Raw genomic sequence first — 25,322 nt, forward strand, 5'->3', positions numbered from 1 at the left:
CAACAGCTGTTGTAAAGGTGGCAGTGTGCTGCTCATGAACACAGGTTAACTTTGATCCCTTGGTTTTAATAGTCACAAGTTTTAAGGTGCTGTCTAATTAATATATGTGGTGCATTTTGGAGATGATGCATACTGCAGCTATGATACATGGTGCTGCTTGGCACGTCAATCAAGCAGATTGATTTGTCTTGGATAGTGTCCAGTTCCTTGAAGGTTGTCAAAAAGTGAGGTGATGCTTGTACCTGGCTTGGGGCCATAAGATGCAGGTGGAGATATCAGGAATTGAGCCAGTTGCTTAAAAAACCCAGACACCATCCTGCTTTGGCATCCACAGTACTTATGCAACTGGCCCAATTGAAGCTTTGGTCGATGGTGATCCCTAGAACGCTGTCTGTCTCCAGTTAGATATTATTTGCTACATATCAGCTGGTGTCTGAATGTTGCCTGCATTTTGGTGTCAACAGGCTTCATGTTCTGGTGATCTGCGAACAAGATTGTGGCAGCTGCAGCAAAGATAGTCATTACTGACCTTGTGATGAAGCAAAAATCACTGATGAAACAGCTCAAGATAGCTGGGCCTGGAACTCTGGTGAACCCCTCTAATGTCCTGGTGTTCACAGACTGATCTCTAAAAAAAAATAGCAATCACCATGCTTCGAATGAGGTATGACTCACACCACTGGGATGCCCTCTACCAGTTTTACACAGGCTCTTTGAAGTCAAGAGCTACCGAAGATTTTCATTCTCACTTCATTTCTGAAAAGTAGCTCTTAGTACATGCTTGGACTATAGCTGTAATGATGTCTGAAGCAAGTGGTCCCATTAAAACCCAGATGGACATCAGTGATTAGTTGGCAATGAAATGGGTTTATTTTTCTGTGGACAATATAAAGTTAGGCAAATTTTTACACTGTCAGGGAGATGCTAGTGTTAAAACTATAGTACATTCGTTAGTTCTGCAATACAGCTTTCAACACTACAGCTAATATACCATCAGATCCCATAATCTGTGTTGCCTTTTAGGTTTTCAACAATTCTTGATATCACTTGAGGTGGCAACAAGTTGAAGACCGGCTTGGCACAATAGAGATCTGAAGAAGAGGCAAAGATGCATCATTAAGGATTTGAAAAATAAAACTCAGCAGATGCTGGGAATTTGAAATATATATTTAAAAAAAGGAAGTGCTTCAAACACTCAACAGATCAGATTACATTGGTGGAAAGAGAGTCAGTTCATGTTTCAGAAGATCCTTCAGAAATAGGAAAGAGGGAATAATGTAGGAATCTGAGATGGAGGCAGCAAATAGGATGACACTGGATGACCTGATGTCCCAGTTAAGATTAGATTAAGCTTCTTTTCTGTGTAATGTGTTGCTAATGTCAAGGCTGTGGTAAGTGCCAAGCAGATCAGAATATGCAAAAAAAAAGATAATCTGAATCAGTATGATGGCAGGCAAACATGGCTACCTTTCATACAAGCAGAAAGAAAGCGCGAGTGAGCTGGAGAATTCTATATTGAGGCCTGAAGGCTTCAATGTGTCCGGATTGAAAACGAGTTGTTATTCCTCAAGTAGGCATGTTTCAGAGCCCAAATATCCTCACAAAACATGCCTGCCCACTTATTTTCATGTCAATGATGTACTTTACTACCTTAAACTCTGCTCCCTCCTCCAGGTCACTTCATATAAATCATAAATCATTGAGGGCCAAGAACTGATGTTTAGAGCATTCCACTAGTTACTGCCTATTAACTACAATGAGGCCTGTTTATTCAAACTCAATTTTCTATGCAATAACTAATCTTTAATCCAGACTCACAAACTCCCCCTAACCTCATGGGTTACAGGGAAACGAGGGAGAGAAAGGAAATGCTTTGAGAGCCAGCATGGATTTCGAAGGGTCAAATAACATTGCCATGAGAAAATACACTTGCCTTATCTTTGGTATTCACATGCTGCACCCCATCATCATTGAAGATAAGGATGCACTTGGTATCTCTTCCTTTTGTCAGTTTAGTTCTCCACCACAATTTACAACTAAATATTAGAGAACTGCAGGGTTTTTGAGCACGGTGTTGGTTGTTTAGCGCATGTGTCCAAATGCTTAAGTGCCAGTTTGGCAAAACTGCATTTTGCGGTATGCCTGGCGCAGCTCACGAGTACACACTTCCGTACATACAGGACAGTATATTGACTCATTGCATCACAGCCTGGTATGGAAATGCCAATGCTCTTGAATGGAAAATCCTACTAAAAGTAGTGGACGTGGCTCAGTCCATTACAGGTAAAGACCTCCCCACCACTGAGCACATCTACACAGTGCTGTTGCAGGAAAGCAGCATCCATCATCAAGGATCACCACCACCCAGGTCATTTTCTCTTCTTACTACCACCATCAGGAAGGAGGTAAAGGAGGTACAGGAGCCTCAGGACGCACACCATCAGGTTCAGGAACAGTTATTACCCCTCAACCATTAGGCCTTTGAACCAGAGGGGATAATTTCACTTAACCCATTCCTGAAATGCTGCCACTTTCAAGGACTCCTCATCTCAGGTTTTCGATATTTATTGCTTATTCATTTATTTATTATTTATTTATTTTATTTTCTATTTGTAGAATTTGTTGTCTTTTACACATTGGTCGCTGGTCTTTCCTGTGGGTGTGATCTTTCATTGATTTTATTATGTTTCTTGGATTTACTGAGAAAATGCCCGCAAGGAAATGAATCTCAGGGTTGATATGATGACATATATGTACTTTGATAGAAAATTTACTTTGATCTTTCAGTTGGAGATGGATAGGAAAAAAATGGCACAAAGACAAATCTCTGTGCAAATGCATTTAGCCTCCATAGAAGGACAGGTGAATTAATGGCACAAACAGAAATAAACTGATAGGATTAAACAGGTATTACTGAAGTATGGATATGGGTGGAGCTAAGGAGATAATGGAGCCTAACAGCAACTCCTTTGCTTGCATCTTTGGAAACAGCTCTATTTCCATCTTTAATGTCTCTATTTTTCCCTCTCAGGGTTCTTTTGAAGACCCTGACCTGGAGTTACACACTGACTTCAGTTTTTTGCAGGAATGGGACTCGCTCTCAGGGTCTCATGACTGGCCGCTATTTGATATGCCGAGGACACGGCCTAGGAGATTAGCTCGCCTTTGGAGTTCTGGGATTTTGTGGCTCTGGAGGCGGGCGGACTTGTGGTCAGTTCCTCTGCAGGGAATTGGTGTGTTGAGGGAAATGGAAGATCGAAAGCAGCAAGCTGGCTGCTGGCTGTGCGCCCAGAGACCTGAGTTCTTTGGGCACAGAGCTCGTAAGAAGCAATGCAACAGACTTTTAAGATCATAAATTAGCAAGTTGTTTGTTATGTCTCCCCCTCACTGTGAAATGGAGACAGCTCCTACTCCCTTATTAGGGACAGAGAGAGCCTGTGGTATGTCGAATTACCGGGTGAACAAGTAGTCTTTGGTGTACTGCAAGTCCGTGTCTTTATTGATGCCTTGCTGCATGCTTGAGTGCTCAATGGGGGTGGGAGGTAGAGTGCAAGGGGGAGATTTATTTATTTAAAGGGATGTCTAGAATCAAGTGAATCAGTTTTAAATTAAGACAAAAAAAGCTATTTCCTCACTTAGGGAAAGTCACACTTTGGGGTTACGGAGGCACATTCCTTTACATATCCATTAACAAGAAGAATTAGCCCATAGACAATATCCACAAGTTAGAAGCCACATTCTTAAAGAAAAAACACATGGCTGTCAGTAGTAGAGCTATTTTGTCAATGGCATTATTGGTGTGAATTTTAACAGGTCTTAAGGATTTTACTAAATAACCATTTTTGGCTTTAACCATTAATCAACTACTAAACCGGCAAGACCATATAATAAATCTAAAGGTCATTCATGTGAGCAATGCAACTATTATGTTTTTCCCCAGAAATAGTTATGGGAGAATGATTCTTACTTTGTATAGGTAGTATATACAATTACTTAAGAGTCACTTATCTAGGTCATATCCTGTAGATGGTATTCTGAAAAGAAATCTACGTATATTGTAATGACCGTTAAGTCACCGCTTTATGCAATGTAGATTTTCTGAAATCTGTTTATAGTAATAAATTAAATGCAAAAATTTCGAACTGTCTCTGCCTGCTGATCTTCTTGCATCAAACCCGCACTGAATATGGCGACACTGTCATGAAAACATCAGACTGAGCCCAGTCTGACCCAAATATATATAAAATGATGGGTGCCAGAAGGTAATGAAGAATTGCTTAGGTCAGTTTCTCAGGAGTGAAGCCCTTTGCATAGAAGCAGATTGTGGAAGATGGCCACAGAATGCCACAGGCCACTGCTTGATGACATGCTGCAGTTTAGTGTTGCTAAAGAGAAAGGAAGTGTACACAATATTTAACAAGAGGCTGTAAGAGACAACCAATAACCTTATCAAAATGCCAGTCTGGCATTCTACTATTAGCAACTCCTGCCGAATGATGACAGGTCCAAGTTAAAAACTGACAAAAATAAGGAAACATTACAACTTTTCGAAGGTCAAGAGGGAAAAAAAACAATTGCAAACATTTATCAGTGACATTTCAAATTGTCTACTAAGACAAATGGTAATAATAAAATAAAATCCCTGACACCAGAAATCTGTATGAAATAACAAGAATCTCTTAAGAAAATTAAAGATGAAATAATCAAACAAGCACATTTCATAGACACCAAATGAAGGGTTTAAATAGTAAAGATTTTTCAGAGACAAGAACATCTTTATCAAAAACATGCCTAAAATATAACAGAATTTGAGGAATAGAATTCTCCTCCTCCCTTATTGAGGGCTATCTCAAGATGTGTGTTCTTCCATGAAACTTCACCATTTCACAGCACAGAAAAATGAGGTGGGATTGACTTTGATATTATAGTCACATACCTAGTGTAGCATCAAGAAGCTCTGGTCAAACTGAAGTTAATGAGCAAAGGAAAAAGTCTAATGGCTAGAGTCATACCTCACACAAAAGAAGATGACTGTTCATCAGAGGTCAATTATCCCAGACACAAAACACTGCCGCAGTGGTTCCACACTGCAGAGTTGTAGGCCTCATCAGTAACCTTTCTTTTGTCAAAGTGTCAGAAGTGTTTTCAAATAGTCAAACAGACAGAGTGCAGATATAATTCACAAGTATGTTGCCTGATTGGAGGGCTGGAGTTATCAAATGAGATTAAACAGACTAAGTGAAATGGGGTTGAGGTGACATAACAGACAAAAGTATGAGAGGTCTAGAAAGGAACAAGAACTATGTTTTTTACTAAAGCAAGTGCATACAGGGGGAGGGGGGAGAGAGAAGTGGGGGGGAGAGAGAGAGAGAGAGAGAGGGGGTCGGGGAGAGAGAGAGAGAGGGGGGTCGGGGAGAGAGAGAGAGGGGGGGGCGGGGAGAGAGAGAGGGGGGGGGGCGGGGAGAGAGAGAGGGGGGGGCGGGGAGAGAGAGAGGGGGGGCGGGGAGAGAGAGAGGGGGGCGGGGAGAGAGAGAGGGGGGGCGGGGAGAGAGAGAGGGGGGGCGGGGAGAGAGAGGGGGGGGGCGGGGAGAGAGAGAGGGGGGCGGGGAGAGAGAGAGGGGGGGCGGGGAGAGAGAGAGGGGGGGCGGGGAGAGAGAGAGGGGGGGCGGGGAGAGAGAGCGAGGGGCGGGGAGAGAGAGCGAGGGGCGGGGAGAGAGAGCGAGGGGCGGGGAGAGAGAGCGAGGGGCGGGGAGAGAGAGCGAGGGGCGGGGAGAGAGAGCGAGGGGCGGGGAGAGAGAGCGAGGGGCGGGGAGAGAGAGCGAGGGGCGGGGAGAGAGAGCGAGGGGCGGGGAGAGAGAGCGAGGGGCGGGGAGAGAGAGCGAGGGGCGGGGAGAGAGAGCGAGGGGCGGGGAGAGAGAGCGAGGGGCGGGGAGAGAGAGCGAGGGGCGGGGAGAGAGAGCGAGGGGCGGGGAGAGAGAGCGAGGGGCGGGGAGAGAGAGCGAGGGGCGGGGAGAGAGAGCGAGGGGCGGGGAGAGAGAGCGAGGGGCGGGGAGAGAGAGCGAGGGGCGGGGAGAGAGAGCGAGGGGCGGGGAGAGAGAGCGAGGGGCGGGGAGAGAGAGCGAGGGGCGGGGAGAGAGAGCGAGGGGCGGGGAGAGAGAGCGAGGGGCGGGGAGAGAGAGCGAGGGGCGGGGAGAGAGAGCGAGGGGCGGGGAGAGAGAGCGAGGGGCGGGGAGAGAGAGCGAGGGGCGGGGAGAGAGAGCGAGGGGCGGGGAGAGAGAGCGAGGGGCGGGGAGAGAGAGCGAGGGGCGGGGAGAGAGAGCGAGGGGCGGGGAGAGAGAGCGAGGGGCGGGGAGAGAGAGCGAGGGGCGGGGAGAGAGAGCGAGGGGCGGGGAGAGAGAGCGAGGGGCGGGGAGAGAGAGCGAGGGGCGGGGAGAGAGAGCGAGGGGCGGGGAGAGAGAGCGAGGGGCGGGGAGAGAGAGCGAGGGGCGGGGAGAGAGAGCGAGGGGCGGGGAGAGAGAGCGAGGGGCGGGGAGAGAGAGCGAGGGGCGGGGAGAGAGAGCGAGGGGCGGGGAGAGAGAGCGAGGGGCGGGGAGAGAGAGCGAGGGGCGGGGAGAGAGAGCGAGGGGCGGGGAGAGAGAGCGAGGGGCGGGGAGAGAGAGCGAGGGGCGGGGAGAGAGAGCGAGGGGCGGGGAGAGAGAGCGAGGGGCGGGGAGAGAGAGCGAGGGGCGGGGAGAGAGAGCGAGGGGCGGGGAGAGAGAGCGAGGGGCGGGGAGAGAGAGCGAGGGGCGGGGAGAGAGAGCGAGGGGCGGGGAGAGAGAGCGAGGGGCGGGGAGAGAGAGCGAGGGGCGGGGAGAGAGAGCGAGGGGCGGGGAGAGCGAGCGAGGGGCGGGGAGAGCGAGCGAGGGGCGGGGAGAGCGAGCGAGGGGCGGGGAGAGCGAGCGAGGGGCGGGGAGAGCGAGCGAGGGGCGGGGAGAGCGAGCGAGGGGCGGGGAGAGCGAGCGAGGGGCGGGGAGAGCGAGCGAGGGGCGGGGAGAGCGAGCGAGGGGCGGGGAGAGCGAGCGAGGGGCGGGGAGAGCGAGAGAAGCGGGGGAGAGCGAGAAGCGGGGGAGAGAGAGAAGCGGGGGGAGAGAGAGAAGCGGGGGAGAGAGAGAGAAGCGGGGGAGAGAGAGAGAGAAGCGGGGGAGAGAGAGAGAGAAGCGGGGGAGAGAGAGAGAAGCGGGGGAGAGAGAGAGAAGCGGGGGAGAGAGAGAGAAGCGGGGGAGAGAGAGAGAAGCGGGGGGGAGAGAGAGAAGCGGGGGGGAGAGAGAGAAGCGGGGGGGAGAGAGAGAAGCGGGGGGGAGAGAGAGAAGCGGGGGGGAGAGAGAGAAGCGGGGGGGAGAGAGAGAAGCGGGGGGGAGAGAGAGAAGCGGGGGGGAGAGAGAGAAGCGGGGGGGAGAGAGAGAAGCGGGGGGGAGAGAGAGAAGCGGGGGGGAGAGAGAGAAGCGGGGGGGAGAGAGAGAAGCGGGGGGGAGAGAGAAGCGGGGGGGAGAGAGAAGCGGGGGGGAGAGAGAAGCGGGGGGGAGAGAGAAGCGGGGGGGAGAGAGAAGCGGGGGAGAGAGAGAAGCGGGGGAGAGAGATAAGCGGGGAGAGAGATAAGCGGGGAGAGAGATAAGCGGGGAGAGAGAGAAGCGGGGGAGAGAGAGAAGCGGGGGAGAGAGAGAAGCGGGGGAGAGAGAGAAGCGGGGGAGAGAGAGAAGCGGGGGAGAGAGAGAAGCGGGGGAGAGAGAGAAGCGGGGGAGAGAGAGAAGCGGGGGAGAGAGAGAAGCGGGGGAGAGAGAGAAGCGGGGGAGAGAGAGAAGCGGGGGAGAGAGAGAAGCGGGGGAGAGAGAGAAGCGGGGGAGAGAGAGAAGCGGGGAGAGAGAGAGAAGCTGGGAGAGAGTAGTGGAGAGATAGAGAAGTGGGGAGAGAGAGATAAAGGGCGCGGAGAAATACAGAAAACCTGCAGAATAATACAGGTCCTTTGGCCCACAATGCTGTGCTGAACATGTGCTTACTTAAAAATTACCTAGGGTGACCTATAGCCCTGTATTTTTCTAAGCTCCATGTACCTATCCAGAAGTCTCTTAAAAGACCCTATCGTATCTGCCTCCACCACCGTCACCAGCAGCCCATTCCACACACTCACCACTCTCTGTGTAAAAAAAACTTTCCCCTGACATCTCCTCTGTACCTTCTCCCCAGCATCTTAAACCTGTGCCCTTTCATGTTACCTATTTCAGCCCTGGGAAAAAGCCTCTGACAATCCACATGTTCAATGCCTCTCATCATTCTATACATCTCTATCAGGTCACCTTTCATCCTCCGCTGCTCCAAGGAGAAAAGGCTGAGTTCACTCAACCTGTCCTCAATCCAGTCAGCATCATTATAAGTCTCCTCTGCATCCTTTCTATGGCTTCTACATCCTTCCTGTGACCAGAACTGAGCACAGTACTCCAAGTGGGGCCTGACCAGGGTCCTATACAGCTGTAACATTACCTCTCAGCTCTTAAACTCAATCCTACGGTTAATGAAGGCCAATGCACCGTATGCTTTATTAACCACAGAGTCAATCTGCACAACAGTCTTATCATTAATACTGTATTCTGCCATCATATTTGACCTACCAAAATGAACCACCTCACACTTATCTGGGTTGAACTCCATCTGCCACTTCTCAGCCCAGTTTTGCATCCCATCACTGTCCCGCTGTAACCTCTGTCAGCCCTTCACATTATCCACAACACCCCCAACCTTTGTGTCATTAGCAAATTTACTAATCCATCTCTCCACTTCCTCATCCAGGTCATTTATAAAAATCATGAAGAGTAGGGGTCCCAGAACAAATCCCTGAGGCACACCACTGGTCACCGACCACCATGCAGAACATGACCCGTCTACAACCACTCTTTGCCTTCTGGGCAAGCCAGTTCTGGATCCACAAAGCAATGTCCCCTTGGATCCCATGCCCCTTACTTTCTCAATAAGCCTTGCATGGGGTACCTTACCAAATGCCTTGCTGAAATCCATTTACACTACATCTATCGCTCTTCCTTCATCAACACGTTTAGTCACATCCTCAAAAAATTTCAATCAGGCTCATAAGGTACGACCTGCCTTTGACAAAGCCATGCTGACTATTCCTGATGATAAATTATGCCTCTCCAAAAGTTCATAAATCCTGCCTCTCAGGACCTTTTCCATCAACTTACCAACCACTGAAGTAAGAATCACTAGTCTATAATTTCCTGGGCTCTCTTTCTGGAATAAGGGAACACCATCTGCAATCCTCCGGAACCTCTCCTGTCCCCATTGATGATGCAAAGATCATTGCCAGAGGCTCAGCGATCCCCTTCTTCACCTCCCACAGTAGCCTGGGGTACATGTCATCTGGTCCCGGAGACTTAGCTAATTTGATACTTTCCAAAAGCTTCAGCACATCCTGTTTCTTAATGTTTTTCAATCCACTGTAAGTCATCCCTCCAATCGCCAAGATCCTTTTCCGTAGTGAATACTGAAGCAAAATATTCATTAAGTACCTCTGCTACCTCCTCCGGTTCCATACACACTTTTCCACTGTCACACTTGATTGGTCCTATTCTCTCACATCTTATCCTCTTGCTCTTCATATACTTGTAGAATGCCTTGGGGGTTTTCCTTAATCCTGCCCACCAAAGCCTTCTCATGACCCCTTCTGGTTCTCCTAATTTCATTCTTAAACCCCTTCCTGTTAGCCTTATAATCTTCTAGATCTCTATCATTACCTAGTTTTTTCGTGAGTTTTTCTTTTCTTCTTGACTAGATTTTCAACAGCCTTTGTACACCATGGTTTCTGTACACTACCATCCTTGCTCTGTCTCATTGGAACTCACCTATGCAGAATGCCACACAAATATCCCCTGAACATTTGCCACATTTCCCCGAGAACACTTGTCCCCAATTTATGCTTCCAAGTTCCTGCCTGATACCTTCATATTTCCCCTTATTCCAATTAAATGCTTTCCTAACTTGTCTGTTCCTATCCCTCTCCAAAGCTATGGTAAAGGAGATAGAATTGTGATCATTATCTTCAAAATGCTCTCCCACTGAGAGACCCGACACCTGACCAGGTTCATTTCCCAGTACCAGATCAAGGACAGCCTCTCCTCTTGTAGGCTTATCTACATATTGTGTCAAGAAACCTTCCTGAACACACCTAACAAACTCCAGCCCATCTAAACCCCTTGCTCTAGGGAGATACCACTCAATATTTGGGAAATTAAAATCTCCCACCACAACAACCCTGTTATTATTACGCCTTTCCAGAATCTGTCTCCCTATCTGCTCCTCGATGTCCCTGTTACTATTTGATGGTCTATAAAAAACACCCAGTAGAGTTATTGACTCCTTCCTGTTTCTAACTTCCACCCACAGAGACTCAGTAGACAATCCCTACATGGCTTCCACCTCTTCTGCAGCCGTGACACTATCTCTGATCAACAGTGCCAAGCCCCCACCTCTTTTGCCCCCCTCCCTGTCCTTTCTGAAACAGTTATAGCCTGGCACTCTAGGTAACCATTCCTGCCCCTGAGCCGTCCAAGTCTCTGTAATGGCCACCACATCATATTTCCAAGTAGTGATCCACGCTCTAGCTCATCCACTTTGCTCATGATGCTTCTTGTATTAAAATAGACACATCTAAAACTATTGGTCTGAGTGCATCCCTTCTCTACCCTACCTCTCACACTGTCTCCAAGCTTTCTCTATTTGTGAGCCAACTGCCTCTTCTGTTCCCACCACCCCCCCAGCAATTCAAGTTTAAACTCTTCCCAATAGCCTTAGCAAACCTCCCCACCAGGATATTGGTCCCCCTCGGATTCATGTGCAACCCATCCTTTTTGTCCAGGTCACGCCTGCCCCAAAAGAAGTCCCAAAGATCCAGAAATCTGAATCCCTGCCCCCTGCTCCAATCCCTCAGCCACGCAGTTATCCTCCACCTCACTCTATTCCTATACTCACTGTCGCGTGGCACAGGCAACAATCCCAAGATTACTACCTTTGTGGTCCTGCTTCTCAACTTCCTTCCAAACTCCCTGTAGTCTGTTTTCAGGACCTCCTCCCTTCTTTCTACCTATGTCATTGGTACCAATATGTACCATAACCTTTGGCTGTTCTCCTTCCCACTTCAGGATATCATGGACGCGATCAGAAACATCCTGGCCCCTGAGAGGCAAATTACCATCCGTGTTTCTTTCCTGCGTCCACGGAATCATTTGTCTGACCCCCTAACCATAGAGTCCCCTATTTCTGCTGCCTTCTTCCTTTCCCTACGCTTCTTAGCTAGACTGTGCTAGAGGTGCTGCCACTGTTGCTTCCCACAGGTAGGCTGTCTCCCCCAACAGTACTTTACTGTTAAAGGGGATGGCCACAGGGGTACTCTCTTGTATCTGCCTCTTGCCCTTCCCTGTCCTGTTACCCACTTAACTGTCTCCCAAGGCCCTGATGTGACTACTTGCCTTTCATACCTATCACCTCCTCACTCTCCCTGACTAGACAAAGGTCATTGAGATGTAGCTCCAGTTCCCTAAGGAGCTGGAACTCAACGCAGCTGATACAGGTGTGGAGTCTCCCAGACTTCCCACATCTGACACCCGGGAGAAGGGAGAGAGTAGGGGGAGAAAGATAGATAGATAGTGGAGGCAGAGACAATAAGAGACTTACAGACAGTTTACAGTGGGGTTCCCAACCTTTTATATGTCATGGACCCCTAACATTAACTGAGGGGTCTGCAGACCCCAGGTTGGGAACCCCTTTTTAGAGACATTTTGAATGAAGAGGGCATAGAGGAATTTGGAATTACTGGTCTCTTTTGATTTACTTTACCCTTCTAAAGTTTGTTCAGGATAACCCAGATTATTCCACCTCTGTACAAAATAAAATAATAATTCTGTAAGTATGAAACAAAAAGCAGGGGATGCTAGAAAAAAGTAGAGATAAGTTACAATGCTCCTTGTCTGTCTGTACTTCAATAATAGCAAAATATTTGAACAACAATTAGATTCAAAATTTTAACAAGTGTACTTGATTTAACCTAGTGGGATGGACTTAGCCCACCACCCGCTTTTTAAAATTATTCAGGAAGGGAATCAAATAAAAGAAACCACGCAAAACAGTTTTAAATTGCTGGTGTTTCTCTAGATTTCTTCCGAGAATATATTTGCATAGGTTCACAGACAGTGTAGTAAACTGTTTAAACCATACCTTTGAATGATCGTCCGAGTCTAGCTTCCCACCTTTTTCCTTCTTCCGCTTTGGTTTCCTTTTCTTCTTCTTTGCTCCCATCTCATCCCCTGGGATCTTTCTGTTTGAAAAGAAACAGAACAGTTTGGAAAAAACAACCAGAACTGAGAGAAGTCATACAGTTGGGCAGATGAGGTTTTAAGATAAAGAACCCTGCCAGTGCATAGCATGATCATACCATTAGAGGGCATTCAAACACAACTAGTATTATTTGAAGTTTCCTAATTTAGCTCTTGTGGACAATAGAGTAAAACTAAAAGGTCTAAGCAATATGATTCTATTTTACTAATACACGCATTGCATTCAAAAGCACCATGCCAGGATCCAATAACTGAGAGCAGGTACTTGCTCAATACGGTTCAATGACATTTCAGTCATTTACTGCTCCTATAGGACTTTCTTAAATTGACATGTCATATACCATTTGGTTAATGTGGGTGCAAATCATTGCTTAAACATAACTGTGTTGATCCTGTAAAACACTGGAACTGCAATTAGCCCAGTTCTATATTACTGCAGAGTGCTGCCACATGTTTTGTAAATGCTGGAACAAGACTACAACAGAAACTACACATTTACTCCCTCTAGTAAAAGCTGGTAAGGCAGCATGGAAGTACCATACACTGGCATCAAGCTGATAATCAACTGAGTATAGCAGGCACAATCAAATATCCTGGAAAGTGCAGAGTTGTGGACAGTTACAGGCTCTAACATGATACCTCATCAGATTTTATGAAGGACACTGGATCTATCCTGATCGTTTTAGTATTTTCAGCATTTTCTGTTTTTATTACTAGTTTATAGGGCCTCATTGAGTCCAACGCCAAACAATCAGGATTTCTGAATAACTGGACAGCAGATTAAATTCATCTATAGTGTATTGCAAATCCTGTAGTGCACCAAACCCAGACCACAAACAATCAAAGCATTACAGACAGAGTAGTAGACTTGAGTGCTTTACTCCAGTATTTGGCTGCTCAAGACTCCCGACTCCAATTACTAATTATATTTGAAGAATATCTAGAGCTAAGCAGCTTAAATGCACTTTGAAACCTTTATGAAATTTCTACCAAAAGATAAAAATCCAGTTACATACCAACAATCTCAAAATATGAAATGTTTAGACGCCAAACACTAGGAACAACTCAAACAATCATATATGTTTATTTTCAGACTTTGGGCATATTTAGGCATGGATAGAGTTGAGTTTTGGAGATAAACCTATAACTTACATGTTTATCACGTTTTTCCAGCAGCACCCTGAGCATTAACTGTAGACCAGCCCTTGCACCTTGATACGTAACACTATATATTAGTTTGTATGTATGGGTTGTTCGTATGATTTGTATGAGAGAACCTCAACATGCACACAAAACCTCAGGATGAAAATCTCCAATATCACTCAGCAAGCATGGAACTGCTTTAACGCATTCCAATTTCAAATTCTCTGCAAACAAACTTTCTGATCCATCACCGCAATAATGCTCTGTAATTACAACAGACCTCTGGTTGAAATGATCATATATGGAATGAGGACTCTATAGTCATAAACAGCACAATAGTTCAAATAATTCTTTAGTACCAATAAATAATTTTGAATCAAATCCAAGTTTGCAAACAGAACTGAAATTTTGTTTCTTGTTAACAAGAGGCAGAACAAGAATGACGATGTTATTGGTTCTGCCTGCAGGTATGTCAGAAAGTAAGTTTTAAAAATAATGTTACATAATAACAAGCTAAGCTAACGAGACTCCACACTTATGGTCAACTTTTATTGCTATAACACTGTCTTTAAAACAAAAGAGCAGAATAAGGCTTTGGCTTGTAAAAATGCATTAACAGTTCTCTACTGTAGGCCAGTGAATATTTTGCTTGAGGTCCCACTGCAATAATTTCACACACCACTGAATTATCAAGGTCTCACACACTTCTGAACTGGCTTTACACCGGGAGAGGAGATTCAGCAGGCTGGAAATCTCACTGGAGAAACTCAACAGGTCAGGCAGCAGCTGTGGAGGTGAATGAACAATCGACCTTACAGGCCAAGACTTGAAAGTCAGGGGGCAGAAGCAAAAGTAAAAAGGGGGAAGAGCACAAACAAGATGCTGCCTGACCTGCCGAACACTTCCAGCATTTTGTGAGTGTGGCCTTACACAAAGTAAGATTTTGTTAGTGCAGTACACACAAAGGAAGTCAGGTGAGACCAGGTTGGTCCTGCTTGAAGGCGAGAGTGGGGAGAAGTCAAGGATCAAGTGTTAGTCAGTTGTTAGGGATGAGTACAAAGCAGTCAGCCGTGGATGACAGTAGCCGCGTTTGAGGAGTTGGGTAAAAATCAGGTCCCAGTGGATCTAATGGGTGGGTACAGGTGCAGGTGGCAGGAAAAGGTTGCTAACTGAGGACTTGGTGGTGATGGTGATGTGGCGGTTGTTATCCTGCAATATGTGCCAAAGAAGAGTTGCAACCAAAATAACAACCGCCCCAGCTAAGTTCCACCAAGAGCCTAAGATCTGTTGAATAACCTCTAAGTCTCACAAAAAGTGACTTAGAGGCCTTTTCCCGTTCAAATGCCTCGAGGGTTGCAAGGGCCACACATGCCTATGAAGACCCATAGGTTCCTTGTTAAATCCAGGATCTTGGTACTTTGGAGCATCAAACACAAGGGTCTTGGAATGAAAATCATGGACTTTGATCCACAGGTTTTACTGCAACAACTCTGATTAGAAATCATTTGATAAATAAAAGATAAATGAAGTGAAATACAGGCAGATTGGGTAATTCCCCATCAAGTCTGTCAGCTGTATCACTGAATGACCAGGATCAACTATGCACATAATCTATAATTTCTATACTCTATATTTACTGCAGAAATTTCCCTGCTTTTATTTGAAGATGCAGTAGTTTCTGTTACACATTATTTTCCTCCACTCATTCAATAAACTATGGGTCTGAGTAAATTGACCATGTTACATATACCAAGATGAACTCATTGGCTGGAGATGATGGTATTCATCTGTCTTGAAGGACAATGGAACTATAGTGTATGCTTTGGGTCAATCCATTCTGTTGTTGCAAACAGAATCACTGGAGTGACCTCTCTGGGGCACAAGCATGGGCAGAAGGTATGGAAATCGAGGGATGCCCAGCTGTCAAGATCCCCCTCTCGGCCTCACTGGTGTAGTCCAAAGGAAAGCTTATGAAGCAGTATGTTTGGCACCAGCTTGGCTGCAGGAGCTCCCGGAAGGATGTACAGTGATACCAGCTGTCTCAGGAGCTCCACTTTGGATCTTCTGTCTAGGTTTACTCCCGTGGCCTTCGTCTCTTCCGAGGCTGATGGGTTATTTACCCTTAGCTGGGGTCATTGGCTGATACAAGAAATAAATACCATTTTCATTACAACAAACTGCTTAATACTATGTACCTATTGTTGTCCATAACACAGCTAGAAAAAAATTGACATGCTGTGCTTTACATTATGAGCAAGCCAACTGACATTAATTGATGATAAAGCAAGGCCAGGTCCATGATCTAAATTCCATCCAAGCCACCATATTCAGAGGGCATACGTAAGCAGTTATTATTACATGACCCAGTAGAAAAACAATTCTGAGGATAGAAGCTCCAAGGAATCAGTTAAATCAATTAAAGATATGCAAGTTCTTCATTTTCTCAAAGTTTGTTCACAGAAGATACACTTTCAATTCCTGGGGATTCCAGACTAGAGTTGCTTTTCTTTCCAAATAGCAGAATGCTCTTCGTCAACATTAAAATAGACCATGTAAATGTTATATGACAATATTGAATAAAATTATTCTCCAACATATGATTTTTACAACTTCAACTATTTACTCTTATCTCATCCTTTCAAAATATTTTACACAAAGCATTAATCAATGAAATCTCTAGGCACCGTGATGAGATACTAATTAGCCCCAAAACTTACATGTTATCTCACAGAAGTTATAAATGGCCCATGGGGAAAGAGATCACTATTTCACACATATTTGTACAGAAAAGTAACACAGTGGATCATATGAGAGAAGAGAGTAGCAAGGAAGGGATTCTGGGTGCTGATTAGGAAGTTTCCATACAGTTCCAATGAAGAGCAGTGTCAAATACAAAGACAATTCTAGAATAGAATGAAACCTTCTAGTTTAATTTTACTAAGAAGTCTATTGAATAAAAGACTGCATGCAGCATTTCAATGTACATCATTCTGAAATAGTGAAAAGTGCCATATGTACATGCATGCTTTTACTTTGTTTCTAGATTTCGCCACCTGTTATGCAAGGGTGCATTTTGAGTTAGATAAAGAGAACAAAAAGCCAGAGTGCAAACATGCTGATTTCTTTCAATACTGATAGTAGCTCAGCCTGAACATTTTAAATAACTGAACCATTCACAGCTCTCTGCAAACTAACAGGCTGCATGATAAAAGGACCAGCAAAGGTCAAACGAAAAAGAAAGATACAGTAGAAGCGTGTTACTGGGCTTTCAGGGCCAGAGTATGAAGGTATTACTCTATCATAACTGAAGCAGTACAGAGGAAAATTTAAAACAGCATTGCACAGTGCAAATATGAGATCACTTTCTGAGTCATAGATTCAGGGAAAGCAGACATAGTCTGGTTACTCCTCTGAGTATTACCACTGTAAAAGATAAAAGCCTTCATTGCAGCGTGCCTTGAACTTGCCACAACCTGATGGCCAAATGAATTCTCTGCACTGCACCTTAGTGTATACAGTGACAGGCTTACATCAGCCAATGTGAAATCCTAGAGTTACACAGCAATGGAATAGTGAATTCCATCTGTTACCTTGTCCCTGCAATTATCTTATCAATGCATTCCTGCAGTATCTACTGACATCAAATGAATGCAAATAACTCTAATAACAGATTACCATGACTAAAAACAGATCATCTGGTCAGTAGTCATTGTGGCATCTAGCTCAGCATACATCTATCCTGCTTTCTAAAAACAGTATATGAAAAGTATTTAGAATCAGAATCAGGTTTAATATCACCGGCATATGTCATGAAATTTGTTAACTCAGCAGCAGTAGTACATTGCAATACATGATAAATATAGAAAATAAATGAATTACAGCAAGTATACGTATATTAAATAATTAAATTAAAACAGCAGCGCAAAAACAGAAATAAGAGAGGCAGTGTTCATGGGTTCAATGTCCATTTAGGAATCATATGGAAGAAGGGAAAAAAGCTGTTTCTGAATCATTGAGTGTGTGCCTTCAAGATTCTGTGCCCCTTTCCTAACAGTTAACAATGAGAAGAGGGTATGTCCTGGGTGATGGGGATCCTTAATAACGGAAGCCACCTTTCTAAGGCACCGCTCCTTGAAGATGATACTACAGAGGTTAGATCTAAGTGTAACCATTAGGGAACACTGTTAAGCTGTGAAAGGCACTAAAGACTGATTTATACTTCTGTGTAGTAGCCTACACCATAGCCTTCGTAAGTGGCTTGCACCATTGTGAGCATTTATACTTGTGCATTGGTGTGTCTGCGTTGCTAGTTGGCGGGGGGGGGGGGGTTTCTATGCCATTGTGTAGAGCTTCTTCGTGTACTTCAAAGAATGGCGACTAAGTGCTTCATGTTGAAGCTAATAAATGTTGAACAAGGGTTACTTTTATTGAAATTACTGCAACGCAGAACAGAGAGAAGACGTCGGAGGAGATGGTATGTACAACAATTGAACAGATTGAGGTAGAAGGAGGGTGAATTTTCTGTGCTTGTCTAGAGACGTGGACGAGGAAATGCATTTCAAATATTTTCGGATGTTGGCAGATAGATTTGACGATTTGGTTCATCGTCTCCAACCATTTATTTCACATCAGTGTACACACAGTATGCCTATAGACAGGAGGAAATGCGATACTACCAAGCAGACCAATCACAGTTGTTGCGGTCTGTGTCACTGTGACACGTAGTTACATTTTTGGAGAGGTGCGTGTCAGGCTATGGTGTAGGGTACAGCGTAGGTTACGTAGCTATGCTGTACTTATGGCGTTAATTTGACGCAGAAGTATAAATCAGCCTTAAATAAGAATGCAAGTCTCCTTTGGTTCTACTTGACTATCATCTATAAACATGGGCATTATTTCCTCTGGCTTTATATCCAAATCATTAATACACGCTTTCAATAAAGCTTGTACACAACTAAAACATCTGAGAAACTGACCATATTAAAACCCTGTATTTTACAGGTTCACTTCTTTCTAACCAAGTTTTTAATCCGATTTTCTATCACTTTCAGAATCTATACTCTTAGACTTCAAAACAGTTTCTGGGTGCAATTTTAACAAAAGTCCAAATCTACATCATTTTCCCCATTCACCAAAACGGTCACTTCCTCAAAAGAACAAAGCAAGCATGACCTTCAACTCTCTAATGCTACTGCATTTCCCCATCCCCTAGGTCACTGTTACGTAAAGCTCGACTGAAACCCTAATAATATTGCAGCTGCAAATCAGAATAGATTAAATGGTATACAGAAACAGAGCTGTTTAAGGACACAAGCAGGAAGTTGATGATTACTGGCACAAAAGATACAATGGGTTACCAGGGTAAGAAAATTGGCACCTATGGCTAAAAAGAGAACAAATTTGATCCAGGCAACAAACAATCTTTTAGTCTGACATCACAAGTAAAAGATTGGAAACTATTTTAAAAGAGTGTATACCCTTATCAATATTTGACAAGAACTTGCTATTAGGATCCAGTAAGGCTGAGTGAAAGCAGAGAAATTTATTTCAAAGCCTCCCAGGCTGGAAGAACTTATTTAAATTAATGTATAATGAAAGGGCAAGTTAAACATTTTTGAAGCAGGATAATAGCATTCACATTATTGTTTCTGAGTTGAGAAATATCCTAGTGGTACTGCACATTCTTTCCAAAAAAACAGGCTTTCCATTACTCTGAAGCTGAGGTCTTGTCTATGTGGAACACTGTTATATTGGGAGGAAATAGAGGGATAGAGTAAGAGCATGCAGACGTATTCTTAGGCCCACTGTACATTTTCCCATAGATGCTGCCTAGTCTGCTGAGTTCTTCCAGCATTTACTATGTGTTGTTTGGAAATCCAGCATCTGCAGATTTCCTCATGTTTGGCCCACATTCCTCTAAAGCTGTCCAAAGGTGTTTTAAATGTTGATAATGTACCTATCTCAACCACTTTCACCTGCAGCTCCTTCCATATACACATGAAGACTTTGCCCCTCAAGTCCACTTTAAACCTATGCCCTCCAGTTTGTAGTTCCTGTTCCCTGGGGAAAAGACTATGTGCGTGCACCCTATCTTTATCCCTCACAATTTTATACACTTGTACATTGCAAGGAATAAAGTCTTAGCCCACCTAACCTCTTCCTATAACTCAGGCCCTCAAGTTCTGGAAACATCCTTGTAAATTTTCTCCGTACCTTTCCCAATTTAATGATGCCTATCCTGCAATAGGGCAATCAAAACTGCACATGATACTCCAAGTGCGATCTCATCAATGGCTTGCACAACAGTAACATAAAGTCCCACCTGCCGCACTCAATATCTTAACTGATGACCAGTGTACCACAAGCCTTCTTTACCACCTGTGATGTCATTTTCAGTGAACTATGTACTTGAAATCCTTGGTCCCTTTGCTCCACAACACTGCAGGGCCAAAACCATTCACTGTACAAGTGCTACCTTGGTTTAACTCTTCAAACTGCAGCACTTCATACTTAGCCAAATTGAAAGCCATTGGCCCAATTGCCTCAGTTATCAAGGCCCCCCTTGTAATTTCACTGTTAATTCCTTCACCATCCTACACTCATTTTTGTATCATTCACTACCTACTAACCATTCCTCGTACATTTATAAGGTATTGATCAGACCACACTTGAAGTATTATGAGCAGTTTTAGGCACCTTATCGGAGAAAAAATACTCTGGCATTGGAGAGGCTCCAAAGAAGGTTCAGGAGAATGATTCTGGGTACGAAAAGGTTAATGTACAAGGAGTGTTTGATGGCTCTGGGTCTGTACTTGCAGAAGTTCAGAAGAACAAGACCTACCAAATATTGAAAGGCCTATATACAGTGGAAGTGGAGAGGATGTTTCCTATAGTGGGGAAGTCTAGGACCAGAGGGCACAGTGTCAGAATAGAGGGACGTCCATTTAGAATGTAGATGAGGGATTTCTTTAGTCAGAGGGTGGTGAATCCATGGACAGCTGTGGGGACCAAGTCATTCGGCATATTTAAAGTTGAGTTTAATAGGTTCTTGAATAGTTAGGGTGTCAAAGGTTACAGGGAGAAGGCAGGAAAGGTAGAGTTGAGAGGGATAATAAATCAGCCATGATGGAATGGCACAGCAGACTTGACATGCCAGATGGTCTAATTCTGCTCCTATATCTTATGGTTTTATTCACATCCAAATCATTATACAAGTTACAAAGGTCCCCAGCACCTCTAATTGCTTTCCAGCACTTGGGGAATGAATGAGGTACCAAATGACTAGAGGACAGCCATGCAGCACCTTTACTGAAGAAAGGCAGCAGGAATAAGCCTGGTAATTATAGACTAGAGCATTTAATATTAGTCATAAGGAGGTTATTGGAAAAATTCTGAGCGACAGGATTAATTTACACTTGGAAAGGCAGGGATTAATGGAGAATAGTCAGCATGCTGCAAGAGTAGAACTCAAAAATAATAAAACTGCAATCACTCTGATGGGGATTATACGGCAGACCCCTCTCAATAGCCACTGGGACACTGAGGAACAGAAAAGCAAGCAGATTAGGAAAAGGACCAAAAACAACAGGACTGTCGATATGTACAATGATCTCCTTAGTGATAAAGAGTTGGACAGAGTTTGTTAGGTGCATCCGGAGCCTCTTAAAACAGTGTGTGAATAGTCCAACTAGAGGAGGGGTTATACTGGACCTCGAATTGGGAAATGAGGCTGGTCAGGCATTATCCTTTCAATTGAGCAACACTTGCAACTGCTTAGGCCTTAAGATAGCTGAATAAAGATGAGAACAGACCTTGTGGGAAAGCAGTAACTGGGGGTTGGGGGGGGGGGAGAGAGACAAAGTGCAAATTATGAGAGTATTATGCAGGAATCAGGGAGAGTTAATTGGGAGCAGCTGTTTTGGACAAGTCCACATCTGACATGTGGAGGGTGTTTAAAGACCAGTAAAGAGTACAGGGTCAGTATGTTCCAGTAAAATGTAAGGGCCCTTACTTGGTGATGACAGAGGTTGTGAATTTAGTCAAGAGGGAAAAGGAAGCATAAGGAATGTTTAACATGCTAAAATTAAACAGCATAATTAGTTCAGCACAACATTGTGGTCTGAAGGGCGTGTTCCTGTGATGGACTGTTTTGTTCTATGTTCATGATAGTCTTAGGCCATAAGTTACATGGAGCTATGGCAAATGGAATTTAATTTAAACATGGAGTCCACATCTAATAGGAGGTACATAAAATTATTAAGGGTAATAGACAGGGCTAATAATGAGAAACCTTTTCAAATTACAGAGATATCTAAAACCAGAGGACGTAGGTTTAAGGTGAGGAGTAAAAAGGGTTAGAGGAGATAGAAGGAACTTTTCTTTACAACCAGAGGGCTCGTTGAAATCTAGAATGCACTTCCCGAGAAGGCAAAGACTCATATTTACTGAACATATGGATGAACACTTGAATCAGCAGGGCATAGTAGACTATGGGACCAAGTGCTGTTAAATTTGATATGAGAGATTAAATCAAGACCACAATCATTTAATTTAAAAAGATGATAAGAAGTTCAGAGAGATAAGACTCATGTTTCTGATAATAAACATCAATGTTCCCTCTAATTTGTTAATAACCAGTATGTGCAAAATCTTGTGCTGTGCAATTTATTGCCCTGTGGCAACATGTGCACATGGATTAATTCCTTCAACAGAAACAGTATAAACAAGCCGGTTCTAAAATCTGCAGACAAATCATCACAAACTCCACATTGTCAACATAGTCCACATCAGAAACTGGAAAAGGAAATTGATTGTATACGATCGTGAGATATACTTAATATGCTGATGAGGTAGAGGGTGACAACCTTTTGTGCGCAGTTTAAATTCCTTTGTGTGTTATTAGCAAAAGATGTGTGCACGCACACACCTTAGAGGGAACATTGGTGCACATAATGGACAATCTCACCTAGTCCCACACCACCACCTCCTTAGTCAAGAAAGCACAGCAGGTCTCCACTCCCTGAGGTGACTAAGGCTCTTTCCTCAATCCCCCACATTTTAGCCAATTTATACAGGAGCACTAATTACTGAGAGCATCCTGCCCAGCTGCATCACCGTCTGATATGGGAAACGCAAGGCACCTGATTGCAAGACCCTACAAATTCTACCCCATCTAAGACTATGACAGTTCAGTCTATATTAGGAAAGTTAAAATTCCCACCATGACAACCCTATTATTCTTGCAACTACACGAATGCGTTGCTTAACGTCCATGATACGTTCTGTGAAATTGGACATTATGTGATTTGGACGTTGTGCGAACACCATATATGTACAATGTACTGTGTAGGTTAATCAAAATGGCTTCTTTGGTTTGCTAGAGTAGGAATGCTTTTATGTTTGATAAGTGTTTTCTCTCGTAGTTGTTTAAGCTTTGGACTTGCTGATATGGGGATTGTATTTATTTTTTAACAAATGGGGAATGTTATTTTGTCTTTGAGAGGCTGGGAGCTTGGGGGTTTTTGGGGGAGGCGGGAAGGAGACGCCAAGGAAGGTGGACGTGCACTGCACTGCTCGGTCAACCACTGGGGGTGGTCCCAGGTGCGAGGACGTGGAGATCTGAGGAAAGTGACGAGGGGTCGAATGGTTCGATGGTTGAGCTCCAACTATGTCCACTAAACTGACTGAACTTTGATAAGTTGGCACTTTTTGCTTTATTTTCTTTTCCTTCATATATACTGTATTGCATAGTACTCTTTTAGTTTTAATAAAATCTTTAAGGTGTATTCCATAACAGTATTTGGTGTGAGTTTGATATTGTGTGTGTACGCGCAGTATAAACTTGATTCTCACAGCACCTGTGTGTACGGGAGGTGGGGTTGGTGTGTGGCTGGAACTCCTTTTCCCCTAGACATATACCAGCCTGTTGGGTAAGTGTTACATATATTTAGCAATTTCTCCACATCTGATATAGGTCCCTCTCACATTTCCGTGAGCCTTGTAGTTTTCAGTGAAGATGATCTTTTAATAGCTTTGAGAATTTTTTCTTTGTGTTTCAGGATTGTCGTGATTGTCGAGTGCGACATGCCTAAATCCCGAGCAATAACATTCACTGGTTTTCCACCTTCATATTGTTTAATAACCTTTTGTTTCACTTCCAAATCAATACTTTTCCTTTGCCTCTTGCTGTTGCTATCACTAGGAATGGTTTTGCTGCGTTTGGAACCCATGATGCATTTTACAGTAATATTTTCGAAAGAAAATTAAACAGAGATAACGCTACTACACTCAAGAGATGTGCGATACACGAGATTGGTTACGTCCGCTATGTCATGTTCTCCGATTGGGACTACAGACATATATGCGATTGGACTGTCCGAATCGACGTTAAGATGCGCACACCTGTATCTAGTCTCCTTGCATATTTCCTCCCCTGATTTCTGTTGACTAGTAGGGGGTCTTCAGTACAATCTCAACAAGGTGACCATCACTTTCTTATTCTCAGTTCCACCCATAAAGCCTCAGATTTCATTTCGGACTGCTGCTGTGATGTTTTTCTCAATCAGAAATGCTTCCACTGATAGCACCTGCACCCCTCTCTTGCCTCCGCCGATAAGACCTGCACCATGGAACATTTAGCTGCTGGCCCTCTTCCCCCCTTATCCAAGTTTTTTTAATGGCTATAATATCCCAGCCTGAAGACAGCTATCCATGCTCAAGTTCATCCTCCTCACCTTTACCTGTAAGGCCTCTAGCACTGAAATAAATGCAATTTAATCCTACAGCCTTTCTTCACTCCCAACATTGCTGCTACCCATCTTGTCTACTGACTGGTATTTCACAAATGCCAATACCATAACCTGACATATCTGACAAGCAACTAACTGGTTAGCCAACTTATTTCATGTTAAATTGCTTCCACAGTTGTCACCAGTACTTCATCTTACAACTCAAAAACTTCGCTGTAGACAATGGTATATAATGGTAGACAATGATATATTTGCTTAATATATCAGGAAAATAAATCAATCAGGTAATTGAGAACCTGAACAAATCATTTTAATCAAAAGTCCCTACAGTTTTATCACAGGCAAGCCCTATGCAATCAATCCAGCTGAATATCCTAGCACTTATTAACAGGATAGTCTGGGGTTAAAATCCCAGAAATCAATCAATAGTAGTTCCAAATAACAGATTGACAGTACAGCTCACAAATAAATAATGGTAGCCTTTTGATTCGGGTTGGAAAGCTAGAAACAGCTGGGGTTGGGTGGGGTAAAAACAAACAGCATCAATGTTATGGTCATGACAATGTGTGTTATCCAGAGATTGCTTCTGCAGCACAAACCTTCACCAAATTAAATTGTTTATCCAAATTTGCAGATGACACCAAGTTACAAATATTAGTAAGCAGAACAGAAGGCAAAATTACATCAAATGCAGTTCAGATTGGGAGGAGGGGGAAGAAAGAGAGATTTACCCTCTTCTTTTCCAGTCCAGATGAAGGGCCTCGGCCCAAAACGTTGACCATTTATTCCCTTCATAGATGCTGCCTCATTTGCTGAGTTTCTCCAGCATTTTGTGTGTTGCTCATCCTGCAGAATCTCTTGTCTTTACATAGTGCATTGTATGTCTCTAAAGATCCATCCTTTTAAACAGTTTGCCTGTAAAGCCTCTTCAAATCCATTCTTCCTGCAAATCTACATCTCAATCATTCTGCTGTCTCTGTCAAAGCACAAACAACCACAGCAGCTTGTAGTACATTTAATCAGCAAAACATTTCATTGTATTTTCTAGGATCATTTC

General features: G+C 44.1%; 1 protein-coding gene across 1 annotated transcript in view; it reads right to left on the minus strand.

The window, feature by feature from the left end:
* LOC132384578 (glycylpeptide N-tetradecanoyltransferase 1-like) overlaps nucleotides 1-25,322 on the minus strand; it is a 90,941-nt gene that overhangs the window by 41,823 nt on the left and 23,796 nt on the right. Inside the window, exon 2 of the mRNA XM_059955779.1 lies at nucleotides 12,256-12,355. Coding sequence (XP_059811762.1) covers nucleotides 12,256-12,355 — 100 coding nt within the window. The remainder of the gene's footprint in view (nucleotides 1-12,255; nucleotides 12,356-25,322) is intronic.

Source organism: Hypanus sabinus, chromosome X1, assembly GCF_030144855.1.
Source record: "Hypanus sabinus isolate sHypSab1 chromosome X1, sHypSab1.hap1, whole genome shotgun sequence".
Taxonomy (NCBI): domain Eukaryota; kingdom Metazoa; phylum Chordata; class Chondrichthyes; order Myliobatiformes; family Dasyatidae; genus Hypanus; species Hypanus sabinus.